This window comes from Salvelinus alpinus, chromosome 3 (assembly GCF_045679555.1).
Source record: "Salvelinus alpinus chromosome 3, SLU_Salpinus.1, whole genome shotgun sequence".
In the NCBI taxonomy this organism is placed as follows: domain Eukaryota; kingdom Metazoa; phylum Chordata; class Actinopteri; order Salmoniformes; family Salmonidae; genus Salvelinus; species Salvelinus alpinus.
Genome location: NC_092088.1, coordinates 70,563,140 through 70,580,822, shown reverse-complemented (window position 1 = coordinate 70,580,822; position 17,683 = coordinate 70,563,140). Strand labels below are relative to the sequence as shown.

Below are 17,683 nucleotides of genomic sequence, written 5' to 3'. Positions count from 1 at the left end.
GTGGACGTCTTGAAGCACGTGGGGACAGCAGACTGGGATAGGGAGAGATATGGAGAGATGGAATGTGGGTTCTTCCCTCAGTCAATGAGCTGAGGTTGTCGGTTAAATGTTCTACAAGTTAAGAAAACCGTAACAGAGAGATACCTTTAGTCCCGTCAGTGGGGAAAGGGCTGACTAGTCCTTGGGTATTGTCCTTTCCTTGTGTTCCTGGACCATTTGCCATGCAGCTCCAGGTGGCAGAGAAGACATCAATTAGTGCCGAGCCTACAAATGTAAATGTATCACTACTGTTATAACAAGGATTACTGTGTTATAAATAAGAGAGGAATTGCTGTTGGGAGTCTTAAATGCTTTATTACAAAATAATGTGAACAATACCAAAAAGCAGTACTTGACTCTAATATCATATTTCACTTTGTACCCATCTTATAAATATCACAAAAATGTGTCTGAACAGAATTATAATGCCTTGAGTAGCGCTTACTACAAAGTAGATACAAAACATAATTTCCTGTAAATGAATTGTTTTTTTTATTGCAAACAGTCTTTTTATTACAAGGCACATCAGATGGTTTTGTAGGGTCTCAGTATCTTCATCTACACATTCAAACTGCGCTGGTCTTATTCAGACACCAAAAAAAAAAAAAACGTAAAAAAAAAAAAAAACGTACCAGTTGTGTTAGCAACTGTAAGGGTTAGTTTAGTGTAGTTTGAAGATATAAGAGGAAGAGAAGGCTGATATTTCAACACCAGTTTCATGTGATGCATTGAACTTAAACACACTGGTAGTCTCACGGACGAGAGACTACCTGGACATAGTGTCAGCTTAGTCAAGTACTCGGCTTAATACAGTAATCAGAAGCTAGCCCACAAACTACACACCACGTTATGTCAAGACACAGTTTAAACATTACAGTACAGTTGGCCTCTAGTCAGGCTAAAACACGGAGACTGGCTTTCTATAGTTTCTCTGAGAAGTACAAAGTATAGAGGGCCAGACCAGAGGGAGACCTAAGCTCTACATGTAATCTCAATGCAACGTGGTGAAAAATCAAGCTAGTCCAGAAACTGACAGAGTTGAATGCATGTCATCTTAATGGATATTTAATTTCAATCGTCAACTCTTTTGTACGCTAAATGGTTGTAAACATTATAAGTTAATAAGACATTCTCTATGCAATGTGTCTGAAGATCTAGCCCTTATGTTTTCCAACAGCGCAGATATAATAAACCTCAAAACATAAAAAAATATATTTAAAAAGTTAATGGTGGAACAAACTTAGCCTGAGTGCTAGTCTGTTTAGTGCTATCACGCCAACTCCGGTGCAAAGAGCACAAACAGATTTGGGACCAGGCTAGCATAAACTCTGACAGTCTTGAAAATACAAAAAAATTAAAAACATTGCTACAAAACCCAACTCACTATCTACAGTTGAAGTCGGAAGTTTACATACACCTTAGCCAAATACATTTAAACTCAGTCTTTCACAATTCCTGACATTTTATCCTAGTAAAAAATCCCCGTCTTAGGTCAGTTAGGAACACCACTTTATTTTAAGAATGTGAAATGTCAGAATAATGGTAGAGAGAATTATTTATTTCAGCTTTTATTTAATTCATCACATTCCCAGTGGGTTAGAAGTTTATATACACTCAATTAGTATTTGGTAGCATTGCCTTTCAATTGTTTAACTTGGGTAGCCTTCCACAAGCTTCCCACAATAAGTTGGGTGAATTTTGGCCCATTTCTCCTGACAGAGCTGGTGTAACTGAGTCAGGTTTGTAAGCCTCCTTGCTCGCACACGCTTTTTCAGTTCTGCCCACAAATCTTCTATTGGATTGAGGTCAGGGCTTTGTGATGGGCACTCCAATACCTTGACTTTGTTGTCCTTAAGCCATTTTGCCACAACTTTGGAAGTATGCTTGGGGTCATTGTCCATTTGGAAGTCCCATTTGCAACCAAGCTTTAACTTCCTGACTGATGTCTTGAGAATTTGCTTCAATATATCCACATAATTTGTATATCCACATAACATCCTCCCTCATTCAGCCATCTATTTTGTGAAGTGCACCAGTCCCTCCTGCAGCAAAGCACCTCCACAACATGATGCTGCCACCCCTGTGCTTCACGGTTGGGATGATGTTCTTCGGCTTGCAAGCCTCCCCCCTTTTCCTCCAAACATAACAATGGTCATTATGGCCAAACAATTATATTTCTGTTTCATCAGACCAGAGGACATTTCTCCAAAAAGTAACTCCTGATGTCTCCCAATGGTGGCTCCCTGTAGGGAGACAGTGTGGCAGACATGGCCCATGTCTGCTGCAGACATGGCCCAAGTCTGCTGGGTCTGTCATGGCCAGTTTGTACTATCATGACACTAGGCAAGACCCAAATGCAGACACAGGAGGCAGATGGTTGGAGTTTAAGATGTTTAATAAATCCAAAGGGAATAGGCAAAAAGTATCATGTGTCCCCATGTGCAGTTGCAAACCATAGTCTGACTTTTTATGGCGGTTTTGGAGCAGTGGCTTCTCCCTTGCTGAGCGGCCTTTCAGGTTATGTCATTATAGCACTCGTTTTACTGTGGATATAGATACTTTTGTACCGGTTTCCTCCAGCATCTTCACAAGGTCCTTTGCTGTTGTTCTGGGATTGATTTGCACTTTTCGCACCAAAGTACGTTCATCTCTAAGAGACAGAATGCGTCTCCTTCCTGAGCGATATGACGGCTGCATGGTCCCATGGTGTTTATACTTGCGTACTATAGTTTGTACAGACGTGGTACCTTCAGGCATTTGGAAATTGCTCCCAAGGATGAACCAGACTTGTGGAGGCCGATTTTCCCATGATGTCAAGCAAAGAGGCACTGCATTTGAAGGTAGGCCTTGAAATACATCCACAGGTACACATCCATTTGACACAAATGGGTGTCAATTAGCCTATCAGAAGCCATGACATAATTTTCTGGAATTTTCCAAGCTGTTTAAAAGGCGCAGTCAACTCACTGTATGTAAACTTCTGACCCACTGGAATTGTGATAAAGTGACTTATAAGTGAATTTATCTGTCTGTAAACAATTGTTGGAAAAATGACTTGTGTCATGCACAAAGTAGATGTCCTAACCGACTTGCCAAAACTATAGTTCGTTAACAAGAAATTTGTGGAGTGGTTAAAAAACAAGTTTTAATGACTCAAACCTAGGCGTATGTAAACTTCCGACTTCAACTGTAATACAAATATGGAACAGGGAATAGTGTTTATTTTTCAGTTTCTAGAACATAGTGTAAACAGACATAATAACCACTGAATCATATATATTTGCGTGTAGAGCTCAGCATAACGATATGCTCGAACCAACTCCCATTGAGTTGGATGTGCTTTGTCCTAGCAACAGTGAACGACTGCACAATGCAGATAGTGAAATAAAGAACCAGTATAAAGACATACAAACATCTTCCAAGACAAATCTTAATAATGTTCAAATTTTTACTTAGATTTGGGGCTACTGTATGTTTAAATGAGACTGGTAATAGTACTCCTTTAATCTTACTGGATAAGAAAAGCAAACCTCTAACACACACACACACACAAACCTAGGAAGTCTAAAAACACCATTTACAGGCAGGTATGGGATTGACATTGACTGATAAATAGTGTATTCAGTATTAACTCACTCTTTTTACCCCAACCAGGCAGGGTTTTCATTCATTGTAGCTTGGAATTAGTATGTATGTGTCCATCAAATCTATTGCTCAAAGGGTCTGGATGTTTTTTTCTTCTTAACAAGCTGGGCCTTGAGCAGAGGAACAGAATAATCCGTGTCCCAAATGGCAACCTACTGTATTCCCTATTTAGTACACTACTTTTAACCAGACATGAGCCCAAGTCAAAAGTAGTGCCCTACATAGGGAATAGAGTGCCATTTGGGACGTTGTTGAACAGACAGTTGGCCCGTCTCTTCTTATTGGTACCAGGGTGTCTTACGGATCCAGTGGAGAGTCAAGCCTGCATCTGTCCGGATCTTGATGGAGGCAGCCTCAGCCTCTCTTACCGTCTCCTTCACAGACTGCATCAGGTTCTGGGCATTGTGAACCAACATCTCTGTGGCCTGGGAGAGGGGGAAGGAAAGAAAAATGTTGGTCACATTTTACATGAAGTTGCTCTTGTGTAGTAACACTGTAATTACACTAGTAACAACATGTAACAACTATTTATATCAGTGTTTCCCCTATATTCATTTAGCAGCAACGGCCCACCGATGATAAATTGTTGCCAACACTGCAAAAAAATGTAATTTAAAAAGAAATACATATATTTCTGCTGATATACACTTTTAAGAAATCCTAGGGGAAGCACTGTACATTGTAACATTACTGTTACATTGCACTTTAGTACATTTCGTAGTAAATTTCAAGTTGAAATGTTCGAGTGTTTTTCTGTAATTACACAAGTGGAATAGTGTTCCTTATTCCACTTGTATAATAACAGGAACCACTTAACTCCATTACAATGTTATTCCAAAAGCAAAAAGGTAACTTTGGTTGATGTGTGTTATCCAATGATCTCCAGTGTACTGACCTGCTCTGACTCCTCCTCGCTGATGTTGGTACGACCCAACATGGTGGCCTTGACTGTGGAGAGGATCTTGAGCTGTGTGCTAATGGTGGGGATCCGCTCACACACCTGGAACACAGAGAAGTTTATTTAAGTTCAAGTTCCGAGAAACCAGTCAGAGACATGAAGATAAAAAACAGAAAACAGTGTCATTTATTTCAATGATCTACCCTAAATCAAATCACGAGGACAGGGTGGAAATTCAATTATCTTTAGTCCTACAACTCCAACATGAATATAATGTTGTCCTTTCTATGGTCTTTCCAGAGCAGCTGCTGCTCCTCAAGAAAAACCTGAAGAGAGCAGTTTGAAAGTCTTGCTTCTTCCGTCCTTGTTTGCTCAATTCATCCAAAGACACATTAGCAGAATATTGGACCAGATGAAACCCTGATTAAGGCAGCATAGCTATCGAAACATAGGTATTTATTGCATCGTAGCCATGAGAGTTAGCATTTTGTTTCCTAAGAAGACTGGACCAGGAACCAGTCGGTCAGGAACCATATCTGTTCGCTGCTCTGGCACCCCAATGGTGGAACAAACTCCCTCACGACGCCAGGTCAGCGGAGTCAATCACCACCTTCCGGAGACACCTGAAACCCCACCTCTTTAAGGAATACCTAGGATAGGATAAAGTAATCCTTCTAACCCCCCCCCTCCCCCTTAAAAGAGTTAGATGCACTATTGTAAAGTGGTTGTTCCACTGGATATCATAAGGTGAATGCACCAATTTGTAAGTCGCTCTGGATAAGAGCGTCTGCTAAATGACTTAAATGTAAATGTAAATGTCAGCTGACCTGGAGCAGGTTGGTCCGGATGCGTTTGTCTGTGCACTGCTTGGCCACCTCCTTGGCCAGCCTCGTGACCTCGTCTGAGGCCTTGGCGATGTCTTTGGCACACTGGATGAGGGCACGCTTGTTCCCGCTGCCACCGCGCACCAGACGGGACATCTCAGCCATGAGCAGGGCCATTCTCTTGGCTGCACCGATGATATCGTTACCCTGAAAAAGATGACAAAAACCAAGGCATTAAATTGGACATATGACAACACAGCTGGGGTGGATTCCGTGTCCAGTGTAATTGTGCAGTATACATGTATATGTACATGTCACACTTCCTAAATGGCACCGAATTATGGCTAGTCTGAATCTGCTCTGCTATGGTTTTCTGGTCGCAATAAACTTAACTTTGAACATTACATGTAACTAACTGTATGTGCTGTTAGCTCACCTTGCTAGACCACTTGCGGGCCTCCTCGTGGAGCTGCCTGGCGGCCATCATCATGGGCTCGCTCACCATCTCTCCCAACACCTGCTCTGGGAAGTCCTCGTCCTTCTCCTCTGGGGGAGGGGGTCTGGGGGGAGGAACCTCACCCTCGGGGAGAGGGGGTTTGGGTGGGGCGGGCTCGTCGCTGACCTGGCGTGTATTCAGATAGGTGAAACGTTCAGAATGTTGCAGATAGAAATGAATCCCTCTACTCTACATGGCAGATAATCATATCCGTTCTAACAATTTTTTTTTTTTTTGATATGAACGTTCTGAAACCCCATTTGTACGCCACTGAACAAAACCCTGGTGTTGACAGTGCAGGACTGTAAAGTATTTTGTGACAGATGCTGATGTGAAAAGAGCTTTATAAATGAATTTGATTGATCGACTTACGTGCAGCTGATGCAGATCAGGAGGTGGTGGTGGGAAGTCTGGTTCCTGTGGCTGGAACGCATCTCTCACAATGGCAACGGCACCCAGGATTCGATAGCCTGAGTCCAGGAAGCCCTTCTGCAGACCTGGACACCACGGAGGAAGAAGGAGATACATATAGGCCTTAAAAACAGGATATTAGACAAAGCCCGCAAAAGCTGCTGTGTGGCAGCAGTAACACATTGACAGACCCCAAAACCATAACACCATCGACTGAACCTTAACTTTTGACAATCACAGATTCAGAAATTGATAGAATGAATCTTTATATTTAGTATTAGGTCATGTTGGAAAGCTGTACACGGGTAGCTATAACAGCAGATTATACAGTATAATGATCAAACACATCCTAAATGTCTGGTAACTGCCTTGGAACATACTTGGATCTGTGATGTTCCCAGCCACAGCCTTGGCGTCCATCACCATGGGAGAGATAGTCCGGCTGAGCTCATCAGATGCAGCCTTCACTATCTCTCTGAACTTAGGATCCTCAGAGTTCTCCACCTAGGAAAGAAAGTGTATTCATAAATTTCTATTTTGAATCCTTTTCATAGTATCTCTTTTAAGCTGAACTGCAATTCAGTTGTCTGTATTCTATGCTTGCGCATCTGCATTGCTTGCTCTTTGGGGTTTTAGGCTGGGTATCTGTAAATCACTTTGTGACAACTGCTGATGTAAAAAGGGCTTTAAAATAAATTAGATTGTAAATAAAAATGATCTATACCTCCCGTTTCGCCACCAGGAGGATCCGGTTGGCCCGCCGGGCGATGCTAGTTGCCCCTGCCACTAACATCTGGGGCTGGTGGTTAGCCATGGCCACACGACACTTATCCAGGTCTTTCTTAATGGCCTCCTCAGAGGCATTCAACAGAGACTTGGTGTCTATGGCCTCGTCCACCAAACCTAGAGACCGAGAAGACATCATTCTTAGTGCTTATAACGAAGTGACCACAACGCCCACTTTTTGTAATCAATGACAAATGACACAAGATGGTCTGGCACTACCTGTCATTTTCTCCACATTGTCAATCCACTGGTTCTTCATGGTCTCAAAGTGCTCGTATGCAGCCTGGTTGCCTGGGTTTCTCAGAAGGATACGGGCTGCAGAGACTACCTAGAAAAGAACGTTCCCATCAGGAAAAAAATATATAGGAAATAGGGGTCAACTGACCAAGGCCAAATTAATCGTCCCTATGTCACTACGGCATAAGCACCACACAAATGTTGATCATGTTGCACAAAACACAAACACACCTACACCACTGGTGTAGCACAGTTTCTCTGGACCCCTGCAAAGTCAGAGTTTTGGCCCCTCCCATTCCTAAAAAAACAACAATGTATAGACTACCAATCGCTGTCTGTGGTTCTGAAATTGCAACGTTTACGCTGCTGCCTATCGATAGGCTATCAGATGATGTGGCGCTAATGCTTGGCTATAGCTTTGCTTTTATGGATACATGTTCATTTGTATTTGCTCGTAATTTTCTCATGTTAAGCCTAACGTTTATGTTTCATGAAGCTATAGGCCTACAGTGTCACAATGCTGCTATTTAGAATGCTGGCTGGAGGCAATAATGTAATTAAAATGGGAATTTCAAACATTGCAGATTGTAAAATGAATTTACGAAGCAACAGCATACTAATCAGTAACCAAAATATATTTTTTTGAATATACAATTGTCCAGTAGGCCTTTCTGGAAGAGGAGAAGGATGGCCGACAGTCTCACTAGAGGAACTGCCACTATTCTGGAGAGAAGGAGGAGGAGAGACTCTCACCAGAGGAACTGACACTATTCTGGAGAGGAGGAGGAGGAGAGACTCTCACTAGAGGAACTGACACTATTCTGGAGAGAAGGAGGAGGAGAGACTCTCACCAGAGGAACTGACACTATTCTGGAGAGAAGGAGGAGGAGAGACTCTCACTAGAGGAACTGACACTATTCTGGAGAGAAGGAGGAGGAGAGACTCTCACTAGAGGAACTGACACTATTCTGGAGAGAAGGAGGAGGAGAGACTCTCACCAGAGGAACTGCCACTATTCTGGAGAGAAGGAGGAGGAGAGACTCTCACTAGAGGAACTGACACTATTCTGGAGAGAAGGAGGAGGAGAGACTCACTAGAGGAACTGACACTATTCTGGAGAGAAGGAGGAGGAGAGACTCTCACCAGAGGAACTGACACTATTCTGGAGAGAAGGAGGAGGAGAGACTCTCACTAGAGGAACTGACACTATTCTGGAGAGAAGGAGGAGGAGAGACTCTCACTAGAGGAACTGACACTATTCTGGAGAGAAGGAGGAGGAGAGACTCTCACTAGAGGAACTGACACTATTCTGGAGAGAAGGAGGAGGAGAGACTCTCACTAGAGGAACTGACACTATTCTGGAGAGAAGGAGGAGGAGAGACTCTCACCAGAGGAACTGACACTATCCTGGAGAGAAGGAGGAGGAGAGACTCTCACTAGAGGAACTGACACTATTCTGGAGAGGAGGAGGAGAGACTCTCACTAAAGGAACTGACACTATTCTGGAGAGAAGGAGGAGGAGAGACTCTCACGAGAGGAACTGCCACTATCCTGGAGAGAAGGAGGAGGAGAGACTCTCACTAGAGGAACTGACACTATTCTGGAGAGAAGGAGGAGGAGAGACTCTCACTAGAGGAACTGACACTATCCTGGAGAGAAAGAGGAGGAGAGACTCTCACTAGAGGAACTGACACTATTCTGGAGAGGAGGAGGAGAGACTCTCACTAAAGGAACTGACACTATTCTGGAGAGAAGGAGGAGGAGAGACTCTCACTAGAGGAACTGCCACTATTCTGGAGAGAAGGAGGAGAGACTATCACTAGAGGAACTGACACTATTCTGGAGAGGAGGAGGAGAGACTCTCACTAAAGGAACTGACACTATCCTGGAGAGAAGGAGGAGGAGAGACTCTCACTAGAGGAACTGACACTATTCTGGAGAGAAGGAGGAGGAGAGACTCACGAGAGGAACTGACACTATTCTGGAGAGAAGGAGGAGGAGAGACTCTCACCAGAGGAACTGACACTATTCTGGAGAGAAGGAGGAGGAGGGACTCTCACCAGAGGAACTGACACTATTCTGGAGAGAAGGAGGAGGAGAGACTCTCACCAGAGGAACTGACACTATTCTGGAGAGAAGGAGGAGGGACTCTCACTAGAGGAACTGACACTATTCTGGAGAGAAGAAGAGACTCTCACTAAAGGAACTGACACTATTCTGGAGAGAAGGAGGAGGAGGGACTCTCACTAGAGGAACTGACACTATTCTGGAGAGAAGGAGAAGGAGAGACTCTCACTAAAGGAACTGACACTAATCTGGAGAGAAGGAGGAGGAGAGACTATCACTAGAGGAACTGACACTATTCTGGAGAGAAGGAGGAGAGACTATCACTAGAGGAACTGACACTATTCCGGAGAGGAGGCAGAGAGACTATCACTAGAGGAACTGACACTATTCTGGAGAGGAGGAGGAGGAGAGACTCACAAGGTGGTAGCTTGGCTGATGTAGTTATCTTCGGTAATTTGGCATGAGCTTGATCAGATAAAACTTGTTTTTCCTTTATGTTTATCCATCTTGAACAACCCACTCACTCTCCATCCGAGTCTCACCTGATTCACCCACTCACTCTCCATCCGAGTCCCACCTGATTCACCCACTCACTCTCCATCCGAGTCTCACCTGATTCACCCACTCACTCTCCATCCGAGTCCCACCTGATTCACTTAACTTAAAAAAAAACTAGATAGCCAATTAGGTGAGGAGGCCGAAATAGGCTAATTAGCTGCATGAAAACTACATTGACTGTCTGTTACACCTACTACCCATGTAGATTGAACACAAACACTTTGCTTGCTACATTTGTAAATTAAAAAGGAGGGTTACTGTCCAAATTATTTATTACAAAAATGAATACAATTTAGACATAGCCGTGAGATGACAGGCGCATGGGCCCCCAGAGCATGTGGTGCCTTTCGCCTTTCGGGGGCTACAGGGATTTACGCTACACCAGTGACACACTCGCACACTTACACACACTCACACAAACACACTGTCCCATACCTGTGGTGTCAGGTCCCTTGTAGACTTGACGGCAGCTTGGATCCCCTCCACAGTGCTCTTGTTAGCTGTTCCTACAGCGGCAGCCTTTTCTGCCGTGGCACCCAGCTTGTTGGCATGGTTCTCAAAGTTGGCCGCCCTCTCGTCAAACACCTAACATAACAGTGACAAATCATAGAATCATGAAACATAACACAATATACACTGGGTGGTTCGAGCACTGACTGCTAATTGGCTGAAAGCCGTGGCAAATGAAACCGTATACTACGGGTATGAAAACATTTATTAGGTTTGTAACCAGTTTATAATAGCAATAAGGCAACTCAGGGATTTGTGGTATATGGCCAATATACCATGGCTAAGGGCTGTACCCAGGTACTTCGCATTGTGTAGTGCATATATTGGCCATATACCACACCCCCTCGGGACTTATTGCTTAAATATAGTATACTATATGCCACTTAGCAAATGCTTACAGTGACAAAACATTAGAACGATAAAACATATTATTAAATATTAATCTTGCATGATTACTTATGGTAAGACTTCCCTCTGGAAATGTAGTCTAAGTATTATTGAGTGACAAGTACATAAATGATTGGAAACTAATCAATAAGTCATCCATATGTGTATCATGATATGAATCTGCCAAATAAGTCACCATATTGCAGAGCCATATTATATGCATACACGGTACACTTACATTTCACATTTTAGTAGATTCTCTTATCCAGAGTGTCTTACAGGAGCAATTAGGGTTAAGTGCCTAATTAGTCGGCTCGGGATTAGAACCAGCGACCTTTCAGTTACTGGCCCAACTAGGCTACCTGCCGCCATACACACTTTAGAGCTCTTTATACTGCTCTGTTCATAGGTTGAGTGAATGAATGAGCCATGATGGAGTTACTGTAGGGAGACAGAGAGACGAACAGAGGGAGAGGGAGTAAGAGAGGAAGGGGGAGAGAGAAAGATAAACCTCCCACCTCGTCCCTGTTAGGAGCATCGGACGGGGCGGTGGAGGCCACAGCGAGTAGTTTGATGGGAGTGGTCGTGTCGCTGAAGATGTCCGACACTTCGTGAGTCATAGCTTCCTGCATCTTTTCTTTGAGGTCCTGAGAAGACAAGTCCACACACACATGAGTTAGTGAGCATTAGACCAGCTTTAGAAGTATTACATGTTAACAATAGGCTCTTAGAACTCTTTTGTCAAGTGCTTTACATTGCAGCTCTGATCTATGGAAATACTACTACATGTGTGTGACATCGTTCAACAGTTGATTTCAAAGGGGAATTCTTACTTAATAAACTAAAACACATTTAGGTCACACTTTCTTTGGATAGTCGGGATTTTCTATCTGTAGACACTCTAACGATGGTCATACTATCAACAAACTATCTGTTGATAGGCAACTGCTTGCTCAGGTTACGGTTAGGTTTACGATAAGGGTTTGGGTAAGGGTTAAGGATAAGAGATAAAGCTAGTGTTAGTTTATGGTTAGCAAATACAGATAGACTATCCAAATAAAGTGTTACCCACATTTATTTTTACTAACATAGTCATAGGGCTCCTGAGTAGCGCAGCGGTCTAAGGCACTGCATCTCAGTGCTAGAGGTGTCACTTCAGACCCTGGTTCGATTCCAGGCTGTATCACAACCAGCCGTGATTGGAAGTCCCATAGGGTGGCGCACAATTGGCCCAGAATCGTCCGTGTTAGGGTTTGGCCGTCATTGTAAATAAGAATTTGTTCTTAACTGACTTGCCTAGTTAAATAAAGGTTAAATAAATAAAATAGTGGATCTGTCATTGACTGCAGCTGGTGTATCCTGCCAGGAGGGGGAGCCCTTCACCATGCCTGTGTCAGAGTGAACTCCAGCTTGTGTGGCTAATGACTTGTGTGGCTAATGACTTGTGAGAGTGAATGTGAGCCGTCTCACCTTCAGGGTCTCCTGGAGCTGCTGAGCCACGGCACGTGCTTGTGGCGACTCTCCCTCGCCCCTGGCAGCCAGGTTGGCTAGCTGGGCCATCAACTGTTCCACCTGCTCACACTTTCCCAGCAGCTCCTGTCTATAGGGACCTGGCAGGGCGTTAGCCAGACGACGACCCTCTGCCACCAGACCCCGGATAGCTGCCTGGCCTGTGGAGAGACATAGATGGAGTCAGACACAGAAGCAGCAGTCTAGGCGGCTTATTATTCCATATATTGTTGTGGTTATGCTTACTCTGAACATTCTCTAGTAGACGGTGTCATACAGTCCAGAGCCAGTGTAAACAATGCATGACATGTGAGAGTGTATCCAGGCTTCTGAGCCGACAAGCCAAAGAGAGCATTATGAGGTTGGGTGAGTAGTGGAATGTAGTGCACAGAGAAAAACAACACAGCAAGCGAGGGAGGGAGCCAGAGAGAGATAGATTGGAAGAAAGAGAGAACAAATCAAGAAGCAGGGATGAAGAGAGCAAGAGAGAGAGAGAGAGAGAGAGTGAACCAGAGATAGAAAGAGAGAGAGCGAGAGAGAGACTGGGAGCTACGAGAGAGACCAGGCTATTGAGACTCACCCACTCCACCGTCATCAATGGTAGGGTTCTCCATCCAGCTCTGGGCCTGTTCTATCTTCCCTTCCAGGTGGACTGCTGCCTTAGCAGGCCTGCTGTTGGCTACAGCCTTGTTGGTCTTCGACTGCAGGTTCTGCAGAGCCGTGGCTATCTGTTTGGCCAATGCCCTGGCCTCCGGAGTATCTCCTCTACCCCTGTGAATGGGAGAGAATAATGACATACTGGAAAGGACCTTTCTCATAGTCTCTCTAAAGCATGATATAGTTATTTTAGGGAAGGCTAAATAAAAATGAAATGACGTTGATTACGATTTGTGGACTTCTATCTAGCAAGAAAACAAAATGTGATTCAACCTCTAAAGAATTACATCACCAAGGGATACATGTATAGTGAGAACAATAATGGCCCAAGAACCAAACCCTGCGGAACTCAATATTTTACCTTGGGAGTGTTTTGAACATTCTTCTTTGAAGTCTTCTTTATTCTGCATTGTTAATTTTTTAAGGAATGCAACCAACAACTATTTCCATAGCATATCCAATGTGCGACTTACTGTCTCCGGAGCTCAGAGAGCTTGGCGGTGAGAGCAGCCATCTCTCCGATGGACCTCAGGATGTCATCTCTCTCCTTGGGGTCTTCACACATGTCAGCGATCTTCTTGGCCTCAGTCAGGAGGGCTCGGATGTTCTCTTCTCCCTCAGGACCACCGTTGGGGTCTGCGAGCCAGTTCTGCGGGAGCACAGGGTTAGTGGTCAACATAAGACAATCGGCACAACACCATGGAACACAAATTACTGTTGTTTAATGCTTTTGTGTGCTATCCTCTGGGATTTGTGTTTTACTTTTATCCAATCATCAATCAATTATCCAATCAATCAGATATCCTACCTGAGCAGCGTCGATCTTCTTGGCGATGACCTGTTTGGAGTTGGTCATGGCCTCCAATTTCCGGGCTGCATTTTCCACCTTTCCCGTGAGAATGTCCAGGCCCTGGGAGACCTGTTGGGCCTTCTGCATGGCTGCAGGAGATGCCCCCTGACCCCTGGAGAGAATGACAACACAGAACATCAGTTGGTTGTGAAATTCCAGAAACGTTCACAAAGTTCACAGGTGTCATGACGTGGCCCTTTCTGGGGGTAGATCGTGCCCCCCCCCCTCACTCTCTCTCTAAACCCAGGTTTTGTTATCTCAGGTCATAAATTCCTGGAAGAGACTCTCTTCCCCCTGGTCATGCAGAAAGAGAGGGAGAGAGCACAGAGAGAGAACAAAGGCCTTCACTTGGCCAAACTCCTAATCCCCAAAATGGGAGAACTAAACTATATTTATATTTTTGAGAATGTGGGAATGGTCCGTGGACACTTAACCTGTTGAGGACAGAGGGCGCTGTTTTCACTTTGGGGGAAAATTGTGCCCAATTTAAACGGCCTCGTACTCAATTCTTGCTCGTACAATATGCATATTATTATTACTATTGGATAGAAAACACTCTCTAGTTTCTAAAACCGTTTGAATTTTGTCTGTGAGTAAAACAGAACTCATTTGGCAGCACACTTTCTGACCAGGAAGTGGAAAGTCTGAAATCGATGCTCTGTTCAAGGGCCTGCCTATAAATGGGCATGATACGTATGAGTATACATGCACGTCATACACCTCCCCCTAGATGTCAAGAGGAAGTGAGAGAAGAAATGAAGTGTTTATCTTGGTCTGAGGTGGAATAAATCCTCTTGGCACGACGAGTCATCCATTTCCTGTTTTCTGGAAAGCGCGAAGATGGACCGGGAATTGCCTTCTGAAAAGCTGTCGTTATAGGCGACTACTATCTCCGGCTTTGATTTTATTTGATACATGTCACAATATCATCGTAAAGTATGTTTTTTCAATATAGTTTTATTAGATTATTGAATTTTTTTCGGGACGTTAGGCGTGTTGCGTTGTCTGTGTTTGTTGACGATGGAGAGCTTCGCGCCACTTGGCCAGTGTGCTTGCTAATTCAAGAGGGAAAAACTATGTTCTAAATCCAAACAACGACTGTTCTGGACAAAGGACCCCTTGTACAACATTCTGATGGAAGATCACCAAAAGTAGGACCCATTTTGTGATGCTATTTCATATATCTGTCGAACTGTGTACTAGTAGTTTTGCGCCCAGGTTTTGGCCACTCTCTCGCTATAACATAAGCCTTATGTCGTAATGACGATATTTTTAGAATTCTAACACTGCGATTGCATTAAGAACTAGTGTATCTATCATTTCCTATACAACATGTATTTTTTTGTAATGTTTATGAATAGCTATTTGGTCAGAATAGGTGAGAGTCTAATAGAAATATCCGCACATTCTGGGAAAAAGATGCTACGTTAGCAAACTGTATAACCACTGATTTCAGCTCTAAATATGCACATTTTCGAACAAAACATAAGTGTATGTATAACCTGATGTTATAGGACTGTCATCTGAGGAAGGTTTATGAAGGTTAGTGAAAATTAATATCTTTTGCTGGTTTATTCGCTAACGTGCCTATTGCTATCGCTAACGTGCCTTGATGAATGAATGCGGTTGTGTGGTAGCCTATTGTAGTAAGCTAATATAATGCTATATTGTGTTTTCGCTGTAAAACACTTAAAAAATCTGAAATATTGGCTGGATTCACAAGATGTTTGTCTTTAATTTGCTGTACACCATGTATTTTTCAGAAATGTTTTGTGATGAGTATTTAGGTATTTCATGTTGGTCTCTATAATTACTCTGGCTGCTTCGGTGCTATTTCTGACGGTAGCTGTGATGGTAGCAGCAATGTAAAACTGATTTATACCTCAAATATGCAAATGTTTTGAACAAAACATAGATTTATTGTGTAACATGTTATAGGACTGTCATCTGATGAAGTTGTTTCTTGGTTAGTTTGGTTGGTTCTTGGTTAGTTTGGTTGGTTTCGTGCATGCTACCTGTGCTGTGAAAAATGTCTGTCCTTTTTTGTATTTGGTGGTGAGCTAACATAAATATATGTGGTGTTTTCGCTGTAAAACATTTTAAAAATCGGACATGTTGACTGGATTCACAAGATGTGTATCTTTCATTTGCCGTATTGGACTTGTTAATATGTGAAAGTTAAATATTTCTAAAAAATATTTTTTGAATTTCGCGCTCTGCCTTTTCAGTGGAATGTGGGAGGAGTTCCGCTAGCGGAACGCCGGGGCTAGAAAGGTTTTAAGGGACAGTTATGAGGAGTGTGTTTCATTTGGTGAGCTCATGATGACAGGAAACATAAACAAAGATATCTCTTAAAGTGTACATTTCCCAGCTGTCAGGTTTACATCTAAATATTGTTAAAAGTATGTGATTAAACATGAAACTATTTGTGAAAAGATGTCATGTGATATTAACCTTCTAAATGAGAGTATGGATTTTCATATAAAGATTAACTAGTCAGTGGCCACACCCCCGTGAGCCCAGACATCACATTAGGCGTCATGGACTGCCCTTTTCTACTGAAACGTATAAAACCCACTCCTGATGAAATTCACACCAGACCACGCAAACCCCGGTGTAAGCTAAGGTTGCAAATGGTTGAATTTCTGAGACCAAAACATGCCGGGTGATGCTGGTGTGTGAAGTGGTTTAAACTACAACTCTACCAAAGGACAAGACCATACCACGTGGAGCATTGGCTAGACGGCTGGAAACGGTTCAACTCTGAGACTATCGATCCCTACAGAATAAGAGCAAATCTTAGACGTATAATTACTAGTCTGCAGCAAGAAATTACATAAACCTAGAACGAGCATACCGACAACCGCCGAAGCATCTAGTCTATGAGAACATTTCTGAATGGTACTCCTCTGAAGTATCCATTCTAACCACCTACAACCACGAAAGACTTTGTGACTTCAATGAAAGTTAACCAGAGACGATGATGAACCCTACAGGACGATTGAGGATTCCAACAGAGAAAACAACAACGACATACGGGAGTAAATATATATACATTGCAATTATTCTTGAATGAGCGGCCGTTCATCTGCAAAGGATTAGCATTTCAATTAATATAATTATAGACTGTGTGTAATGAATCCATTTTGTCTTTCCCGCACTTTCTCAGTCACACACCTTTCCTCTTGTCTACCAAGCTGTCATATCGGCTTAGCCCACTAGGGACTTTTCTATCATTGTTAGTAACCAATATCTACTGTTTGTTTGTTATGTATTTCTGTGAGTATTTAGTTAATAAAAAAATAATTAAGCCAATTTGTATTTTGCTGATTCATAATTTATGCTAGGGTTTGTGCAGATAACCAAGAATTTTATGACATTTGGAATGAGACTAACAAGGTAATAATAATTTATTAATGAGAATGACTAATCGATCAGATATGAAAATGTCTGAGGGGTTCTGTTCGGAAAATTACAGCTCTATAAATCGACATTTTCCGTGGTGCCCCGACTTCCTAGTTAATTAAGTGTACATGATTAGTTTAATCACTTAACGATAATAATTAGAGAGAATTGATTTGATAAAATAACAGTCTTCACATTTAATGATAGTAAAGACACGACACAGGTTTTTCAGGAATCCCAGCATGGTTGGAATCCCTGATTATTCCTGGAATAACTGGGTTAATGTGTGGAAAGCAGGTTGGCATTCATCGTCATGAATCTGGAACTGGAGTCAGCTCTGCAGTGGTCACTAGCTAGCACAGCCACAAAGTCATACAATCCAAATAAGTGCAGTGAAATGTGTT

General features: G+C 43.0%; 1 protein-coding gene across 1 annotated transcript in view; it reads right to left on the bottom strand.

Annotated features, from left to right (window-relative positions):
- Positions 1–334: 334 nt before the first annotated feature.
- The window catches only part of LOC139571251 (vinculin), a 75,313-nt gene continuing 57,964 nt past the window's right edge, over positions 335–17,683 (bottom strand). The window contains exons 9-22 of the mRNA XM_071393930.1: positions 13,833–13,986; positions 13,498–13,673; positions 12,948–13,138; positions 12,329–12,528; positions 11,377–11,505; positions 10,397–10,546; positions 7,319–7,427; positions 7,038–7,216; positions 6,694–6,817; positions 6,275–6,399; positions 5,843–6,028; positions 5,410–5,613; positions 4,580–4,684; positions 335–4,109 (exon numbers count right to left, since the gene is read on the bottom strand). Coding sequence (XP_071250031.1) covers positions 3,963–4,109; positions 4,580–4,684; positions 5,410–5,613; positions 5,843–6,028; positions 6,275–6,399; positions 6,694–6,817; positions 7,038–7,216; positions 7,319–7,427; positions 10,397–10,546; positions 11,377–11,505; positions 12,329–12,528; positions 12,948–13,138; positions 13,498–13,673; positions 13,833–13,986 — 2,179 coding nt within the window. The 3' untranslated portion in view covers positions 335–3,962. The remainder of the gene's footprint in view (positions 4,110–4,579; positions 4,685–5,409; positions 5,614–5,842; positions 6,029–6,274; positions 6,400–6,693; positions 6,818–7,037; positions 7,217–7,318; positions 7,428–10,396; positions 10,547–11,376; positions 11,506–12,328; positions 12,529–12,947; positions 13,139–13,497; positions 13,674–13,832; positions 13,987–17,683) is intronic.